At 52.0% G+C, this 9,051-nt stretch overlaps 1 protein-coding gene across 1 annotated transcript in view; it reads left to right on the top strand.

The window, feature by feature from the left end:
- Positions 1–542: 542 nt before the first annotated feature.
- Positions 543–9,051, top strand: part of SLC6A7 (solute carrier family 6 member 7) — a 28,221-nt gene continuing 19,712 nt past the window's right edge. Inside the window, exon 1 of the mRNA XM_039486792.1 lies at positions 543–810. Within this exon, the coding sequence (XP_039342726.1) occupies positions 778–810 (33 nt within the window). The 5' untranslated portion in view covers positions 543–777. The remainder of the gene's footprint in view (positions 811–9,051) is intronic.

The following is a 9,051-nucleotide window of genomic DNA, read 5'->3' as shown; positions in this document are numbered from 1 at the left end:
GTATCGGCTGATACGTTCAACCCTTACCTGCAGCACACCCTGTTATTCAAGTCCTGCAGCACTTCAGCCCTGTCTTACTGTGCCTGGCTATTCCAGTCCGCCCCACAGCTCATGCACCTCAAACCTCACCTGTGACATGGCCTGCTGCTCCAACCCAGGCCGCTCCCGGGCATTGGTGGCCAGCATTGGCAAATGGCCAACCGGATCCAGGACTGGGATAAATATCCAGTAGGGACCACAATGAGATCCAGCACACTCATTCCACATGTGATGCAGCCCTGGTCTCCTCCTGATTCCCACCCAATGAGCATTCCCTCATGGGGTTACTGAGGCTCTCCGGTCCCTGGGTTCTCCTCATTGGAACTCATTGTTTTCCTGAAGTAGGACTCAGCCCACAGACCCCACACATGGCAGAAACCCTTTTGATTGATAGCCCATCTGCAGCCTGCTGGAATCCATCCTCTTCCCACTTGCTGCTCCCCACCCAGCAATTTCCAACTCACAGCAAACCCGTATGCCAGCCCTGCTGGTTGCACCCTGCCTGCCCGGCATCCCTCTCTCATTCTGTCTCATTCCAGACAGGGTTAACATCTCCTCTGTCTCTGCCAGGAACACCCCGCTGAGGAGGAGAGAGCCGGAGAGCGAGAAGTGGGATTCTTCCTTTTCTTTTTCGGATTCTCCTTTCCTCCCTCCCCATCGCCGTAGAGACAGTCTCCGGGGCGAGCGAAGGTGTCAGCGTGCAGAGAGGCAGAGGAAGCATAGCAACAGGACTTCAGGATGAAGAAGGTCCAGGAGCACCATCTCCGGGAGGTAGGAAGCAGCAATTTGTAACCACACAGAATGAGATGCCAAGGAAGGAGAGGAGGGGGCTGACCAGCATGGGGATGCCTTTTTAATGCAAACCAGGCAGGTCAAGGAGACTAACGTACAGCCTCACAATCCTCCATCTCCTCTCCCCCTGGGGTAAGGGGGTTGTTTCGTGTACTTATTAACGGCCATTCGTTGCAAATGGGCAGAGCGGAGTTTTCTGATCCTGGGAGCCCAAGCTGGCTCAGTAGCAGATTAAGCAGGTGGGTGGCTGGCATTTCGTAACGAGCTCTTCTCGCTCTCTTTAATTAGCAAGTTCAGTAAACATCGACGCCCGGCGCTGCGCAGCTAATTGGCTGGTCCCGTGTTCACCCGCCAGCCTCGCTGTCGAGATGCTTTTCCTAGCGAGCAGGTGTTTCCGTCGGGATGATTCATGTTGTGTCTGGGCGGGCGGGGGTGGGCGCTCAGGTGGAACACGCTGTTCCTCGAGGTGTTGTGTGGTTCGCACGCCTGGCATCACACCCCAGGTGGGACAGGTGCAGCGGATGTGGGGCGGGCGCAGGTGCTCTGGGGAGGGAGTAGGGCCTGAGCTATCTTTTGGGAGCCGCAGGTGCTCAACGTTTGTTGGGATCAGGAAGCAGTTTCATCCTTCCCAGGACCCCCTCTCTTCTCTCTCTGGCTCTTTTGGCTCCTCCCCCTTCTCTTGGCCCCTCCCCTTGCTTCTACCCTTTGTGGCTTCTCCACTTTGGGCAGACAAAGTAATGGACCCCTGTAAAACTGCAGCTCTCCGAAGGTTCCCAAGAGCTCCTGCACTCAGGGGGATGGAGCGCTCTGGGGTGAATGACAAGGCCTCTCCCCTGCCTAAGGGAGCTCTAAACTGCTTGGAGGAGTTTCCACCCTGCGGCACGGAGGGGCGGCTAGGAAGGGTGGGTGGGGAGGCTATGTCCGTTGTGAGGTGGCAGGGAATGTATTTAAAAGAAATGCATTGGTGTATCAGGGATGGGAGGGCATCTCTTCCCCTGAGCCTGGCCCTGCCAGCATGAGAATATGTTCCTGTGACCCTCTCAGACCACTCAAGGAGGGTGGGGTGGATGCGGGTACATGGCACTGGTCCTCTCCCTGGCGTGTCCCGGCCAGCTCCCCTGCACTTGGCCTCAGTTTCCAGCAGCTGGACGTCTTGTTGATAGAGAGACTTGCCCCCCCTCCCCCACCCCTGGGCTAGTTCTTGGGACTGGAGTTCCCCTCCCAGACAGGGTCAGGGCCACAAAGGGGCACAAAGGTTCCATTTGCCCCAGATGAGAGTCTGGCATCTGAGGTGAAATCCCCCCCCCCGCCCCGGTAGGAAAGGGAAACGTCCATTCACAGCCCTTTGGCACATTCCTGTCAGGTTCGGCAGCGACCCTGCCCGTGCCCTGAAGCCTCACGGACAGCCAGCTGCAGGCTTACCCCCCCTGCGGCCCCTTCTCTCTACCCAGGCGAGCTCTCCTGCTCTGGCTTTAGCGGAAGTTGCTGCGGCCCCTGGACCGTGGAGAGCGTTTCAGCCAGTCTGCAGGTCTCTTTGCCATTCCCAGGTTGTGCGGGGAACATCTGGAGGGAAACCTGTGGGACTCTTTAAATGAATCCAACTAACGAGACACAGAGAATGCTGAGGGGCTCTTCACAGAATAGTTTCAAATAAAGTGGGCATTGTCTCACCCCGTCTCATCTTTCAAATCCCCCCTCAGCTCGCGTGGCCCCTTACCGAGGCACCCCCTTTCTCAGAGGCCTTCCAATCCCCCAGAAACCTCCCTTTCCCCCTCAGATCTCCTCTCTTCCCCTGCCTCCCGGGGGGACCAAACAACGGAGCGAATGTGACTGGGGCACTTTCCCACCCATCCCTCCCTTTGCTCCCAGACAGGACAGAGCCCTAATGCCTGGCTACATTGGGTTTCACGCAGGGAGTTTCCTTCACATAAGGTGGGAGTTCGGAGGGCCCTGAGGGGGTCTGTCATCCCCTGGGTGCTGTGCACTCAGCTCCCTCTCCAGCCCCTTTGGAACTCAAAGCCTAGGAACCTACTATTAAACCTCTGCTTTCAGGCCCTGCTTTCGCAGACTCTGTCTCTCCTCCCGACCCTCTTCCTTTTGCTTCCGGGATCTGTCTCTTCTCCATCACTCTGTTTCTTCTCTGGCACGCGTGGTGCTTTTCTGTCTGCACCAAGCCCTTCTCTCTGCCATGGCTCCCTGCTCCCCGATCTCCCGCCAGACCCCCAATGCTCATTTGAAAGAGAAGAGCGCGCTTCATTAAGAAGTGTGGACTGGGGCTGCTCCTGCTAGCGTAGCACTCACCGTAGTGCCTGTCTGAGCATATCACAAAATGCGTTACATGTGTCGGGAATGCCCGCTTTACTTCTCCCTTCTCTCCTTTGGGTGCTCATGCCACCTGACTCTTCCTGCTAGACTGAATTCCAACTTGGTCATGACCACATATTCCGTAGTCCTTAAAAGCCCAAGCAGCCTGATGGCTGAACCAAAAAAGTGGGACATTTCAAGTACCATGAAAGAAGTTCCTAAGACGCCGGGACATGTTATGAAAAACCAGGACTTCCCTAGTAAAACCAAGATATATGCTCACTCCACCAGTCTTGGCTGCTTTGGTCGTCGCTCGCTGCGCTTGTGGAAGGCTCGCTTATTGTTCAATATATATAATTAGTTCTTCAGTGATTTTGTCTCAAATAATGACAGTTCAATCTCCTGAAAATTAAAACCTCCCTCTCTGTAAATGAATGAGGTACAAACACTCTCTTTCCACACCTCTCTCTCTCTCTCTCTTTTTACACGTACGGTACTGCCGTTACTGTTCCATCCCACAGGTGTCATTTATAGCCTTGCATGTAGGTTCTCACACTGTGCTCTGTTGACCACTGATGGTCTGCAGTGACCTAGCTAAGAACGTAAGAGCGGCCATACTGGGTCAAACCATCTGCCCAGTATCCTATCTCTGACAGTGGCCAGTGCCAGATGCTTCAGAGGGAACAGAACAAGGCAGTTATCAAGTGATCCATCCCTGGTTGTCCACTCCCAGCTTCTGGCAATCAGAGGTTTAGGAATACCCAGAGCACGGTGTTGCATCCCTGACCATCTTGGCTAATAGCCCTTGATGGACCGATTCTCCATGAGCTAGTCACACGGTTCAGGCTCCTCTTTATTTCTAGCTGCCAATCCACATTAAAAGACAGCTAGACAGACATTTAGGTGTTACTGTCCTGTAGCTACCGAAGGGACATTGTAGGATTGGGAATGGGAGGGGAGGTGGGGATGCCCTGTAGTTAATGGGAGGGGAGGGGTTTAGGAGATCATCTCACTATTGAAATGTAGGCCACACCATTAAAAGGTTTGAGAACTCCTGCTCTAATCTGTAATTGAGCCTGGCTTCATGGATTCCCAGACAAGAGGGACCATTGTGATCTTCTAGTCTGACCTCCTGCCACAGGTTTTCCCTGGAATAATCTGTGTAGTGTATATCTCTTTAGAGAGCTAAAGTAAAATCACCCCTTACCCATGATTCTCTGCCCACTGCAAGTCTCTGCCTAGTTCACTTTTTCCTTTATGCTGCCCAGCGCAATATAGGATGTTTTTCTACGTTTCCCCCAGCTCCCTCTGATGTTTCAGTGCAGGGTCCAGCTTATGTTGGGCTCGTCCCTCTCACGCTTTGGCTGACAAAGTGACTGCCGGATCCATTAAAAGTTCACATAGGCAGGTTTTTCCTACCCCTTCCAAAGTCTCTGTCTGAGCCATCACTGCGGCTGCTAGAGATCCATTTTAACTTTGATTCAGGGACACATTTAGTTCCTGAAATACCAGCTCAAACGGAAACATATGTCTCCAGGATTGCTTTTCCCATTATTCATGCTGTTTTGCTACAGAATGTTTTGGGCCTCATCCTGGCAAAACTCTCATGGAACTCAATGGCAGGGGGATAACAGGATCAGGCCTTTTAACCTTTCCACAATCCCTTGTGTTCAGGGTCACCTAGACCCTTTGAACACTTGTTGTCTCTTAAATCAAGTTTCCTCCAAGTACAATTGCGGGGAGGTTTTACACTGTGTTGGCTTTGGGGTCACATCTCGGATAGTTCAAGAGCTTTGCCCTCTGATTTGGTCCAGTTTCCATCCATGAGTTGGGAGTTTAAGGTCTTTTCCCGAAATGGATGGAAGTTGAGGTGGAACAGAAAACAAGACATCTCTCACGCTCGATGGATTTTATACCTGATTTTCCTTAACAGTGTTTCCATAAAGGTCTGAGTTGGGTTTTGCTGGAGATGGGCCCAAAATTCCCAGCCAGAGCTGAGGATTGGGTTTGCCCCATTATAGAGTCATGGGATTGGGGTGGGTCCCAGGAAGTTCAGAGAGGGCTGGGATGTGGGGTTTGGTCTAGTCCTGACCCCTCTCTTACACTCAAGTCTTGTTTTAAAGCCTCCCCGGGGCATTGCTAGTCAGTGTCCATTCTGCTTATGTTTCACAGCCCACGTGCGAGGCAGCTGCGCTCCATCCAGCACAAGAGCGAATGGAGGCTGCACAAGCTGTGAGGAAGGCTAAACCTGTGGCATAGCCCTCTGCACAGAGCAGAGAGAAGTCTAGAGCCCCTCTGCATGCCCTACTCACAGGTGCCAGGGTAAGAAAGAGGCTGGGCCTGGGCAGAGAATGGGCATTTCTGAGGCAAGAGAGTCTTAATCATCACTGCAGTATGTCCACAAGGTTCTTAGCTACAGGCCTCTTCGTTAGGGCTTGATTCAGTGCCCATATATCAATGGGAGCCCCGCCATTGATTTCAGTGGCTTTGGTGCAAATCCTCCAGCTTCTCTCCTTGTGTGAAGCTAGTGTCATTTGGCAGCAGTGCTCTCTGTGCTGCAGGATCAGGTCCCGCTGCACTCCCCGGCCCCCTTTGGGCCATGCACTCATAGATGCAACCCCACGCCCCTGTGCCGTGCACCATTGGGCCCTACAACTCCTGAAAGGCCCTGTGTGAAGCGGGTCCCAGGTTTGAGGAAGCCCAGCTCTCCCCGGACAGCGCAGATTTAGTGTCACTATTGAATTTCACTAACGGTGCATAATACAAGTGTTGCCTCTGTTCCAACTAGGTACAATCTGCCCTGGATGGAGCTTCACAGGGTTGTGGGGATTTGAACCCCTAGGTCCATTCGTCCTCCTTGACCCGGTGGCAGGTTGCTTTGTCCCCTGACGCCAGCTCTGCCCAGTGTCTGCGTTCTTAGGCATCGTTTTTCCTTATTGTTTTCTAATGCACTTCTTAGTTGCAGTAATTTGAGGGAATCTCTTTCTCCCGCTCCCTGGCATTTTGTGTATGACAGTAGAGAGTTCATCTCCATCCCAGGTTGGTTGCAGTCACTGCTCGCTGGCGGGGCCCAGCTCTGCTTTGCTATCCCCTGGCTTCCACTTCTGCTGTGCAGTCCCTGATTTTGGATTGGGCAAGAGTCCGGCTTAGCTCGGTGGCAGCTGTCACGTGAATGCCTTTGGCAACTGTCGTGCAGAGGTGCTAGCGAATCACCTGCATGCCACGGAGGTGTTTGGTGGGAGTTCCAAGATCATTCATGATGGAAAAGGTCAGCCTGAGGTGACACGCTTGTTTTGCTCCCTTTTCTTGCGTGAAGGCTTCCGTTTCTTGGGCTATTTCTTTTTAAGTTATGTTTGATGATTGGTCTATGGATTTAACAGGGTCATACATGGGGGCACTCCTTCCCGTTTGAGATTCAGCCCTGTGCGCCAGATTGAGTCCAAAGCTTGTTCAAAACCGACACCGCAGACAGATCCCTTGCCCAGTTACTAGTCCTCACATTTGTGAACGTGCTCTCTGGTGGTAAGGATGTGGCTGGGGACGAGGGGGGTTGGTTCTCAATGAGAAATCCAGCTTGACCCTCCTGGATGACTTTGTTAGTGGTCAAATCTTTCATTAAGGAGGTTACAGAATAATTTGCTGGTGTTACAGCAAACCCAGGTGCCTCTGTGAGTGAACGTCACCTCTGCTTGTGTGTATTGGGGTAATTAGTCTGTGACCATACCTCAGGGAAGCCTCTGAACCGGAAGGCTAAGTTAAACAGCTTCAGAAAGGCTTCCTTGATGTGGTCAGTGCTGTGTTCAAGCCACTCATCTGATGTACCAACAGGGCTGCATGAGATCCTGAGTTTGAATTTCTGGAGGTTTTCATATAGCCCTTGTATTGTTATAGGGGCCTCCAGCAGAGACTGGTAAGTTTTTAATGGTGTCTTCAATGATCATCGTGTTTTTCTTTTAGTGAGACTATTTTGGTCTCATTCTAGATTCTTCAGGCTGGGTTTTTTGTTGAGACTTTGGAAGAGTTTCTATCCAAACTGCTGGATGCTGCTGCTTTGTATTAGGTTGCTATTTTTTCCAAGTTTGCTAGAAGGCAATGTTGTATATGTGTGTATTTGCATAGGGGGACGCAGTGGTCTGTGTGTGTGCATAGAATCATAGAATCTCAGGGTGGGAAGGGACCTCAGGAGGTCATCTAGTCCAACCCCCTGCACAAAGCAGGACCAATCCCCGGACAGATTTTTGCCCCAGATCCCTAAATGGCCCCCTCAAGGATTGAACTCACAACCCTGGGTTTAGCAGGCCATGTTGCATGCAAGTGTGGATGTGTGTGCATGATGTGTGCCCGTGTGTAAGTATGTCTGTATATGTGCATGTATGTACATGTTAGGCAGGCATATAGGTGTATAACCATCTGGGCAAACCCACCCATACCAGGCAGGTCTGTGTTTAATGAGCAGGTTGGCTACATCACACATGCTTTCTCCATTTGAACAACTCCTCGTCTCCATGGAAACTGAGCAGCAGGAACTTTGCAGCTGTGGCTCAGTCACTGCGCTAGAGGAAAGGGCAGCTGCAAGAGAGGGCGGGAAATGGAAGAGAGGGCGGCGGGGGGGCTTCATCAGCATTTCACCTGCTGGGAGGGCGGCTGTCTGAGTGCCGGGCGGGTTTGGCGAGGTCAGGGGCAGGGGCAGCACTGTGCTTTCCAGCCACCTTTTATTTGCTGGTCTGTTTTTTTTTTCTGGGGTGCAGACCACAAGGGGTTCTAAGCTGCAGCTGGGTCTTCTGCCATCTCCATCCCTGTGCAGAAAACAGGTTGGTTCTAAACTACAGACCAGGTGCCCCCTGCAGATTCCTCCCATGTGACAGCTGTTCATACAGATGTTTCCCAAACCCTTATGGGGTCTTTCTTGTAAGAGCCTAATACAAATGTTGGAGGGGATAGAACTAGGAGGACAAGTGATGCCATTGACCCGCGTGTCTTCTACTGGCCAGTGAGTTTGTCTGTGGTCCCATTACACCCTCTGCTGACTCGTTGCCATCACAGCACTGGTCAGAGCATGAGACAGCTGCAGCTTGGGGGCTTAGAATATTCAGCATGCAGCTCAGCAGAGGCTGAGAGCCCCTCATTCTCTCACTGGGCTTTGCCCTGTGACATTTGGTCCGTGGTGCCTGCAGGTGGCAGAGAGCCCTTGCTGGGGGACATACCAGTACAGGGATCTCATCATGCAATGGTGTGTCAGGGAGGTTGGGTCATTCGGTTGCGTGACTTCAGATAAAATAAGGACCGGCCTTAATCTTCTAGCCCAGTGGTTTTCAATCTGTGGTCCACAGACCCCTGGGGACCCGCAGACTTTGTCTAAGATTGCCAAAAGGGTCGGCACCTCCATTTGAATTTTTTTAAAGGTCTGCCAGTGAAAAACAGTTGAAAACCACTGTTCTAGCCAATCCCCCAAGTAAGGCTCTGCCTTCTTTTTGGCTACAGAAAGGTTGGATAGCTCATTGCAAAGCCAAATATCCAGCCAGACTTTCAGATCAAAGAACGTGAGCTCCAGCTAAACAGCCAGACATCTGGGGCATATCCAAATCCAGCTGTGTTTTAAGATTTGCCCCACAATCCTGCTGAGCTGCAGCATAGCTTTGAGATCCTGGGGAGAAAGGAAAGGGTTAATATCCTGCCATGTGATAGCAGCATGCACGCTGCCGATCAGGGGTCAGATTCTGTGAGCCTGGAAGGGATCTTAGGCCCCAGGCACATGGTTATCACTGAGGCACTGTACCTCAAGCCAACAGGAATGCCAAAAGTGTGGAAAATAAGTACAGCACTTTTAGCATGGAGCGTCCCACACAGCAAGGGATATAAGCAGGGTCAACCCCAGTTTTCGCCAGCATGGCTCTGTGGGAATGTCACAGTCTGTGG

This window comes from Mauremys reevesii, linkage group 8 (genome assembly GCF_016161935.1).
Source record: "Mauremys reevesii isolate NIE-2019 linkage group 8, ASM1616193v1, whole genome shotgun sequence".
Classification (NCBI taxonomy): domain Eukaryota; kingdom Metazoa; phylum Chordata; order Testudines; family Geoemydidae; genus Mauremys; species Mauremys reevesii.
This window is presented reverse-complemented; position numbering and strand designations above follow the sequence as displayed.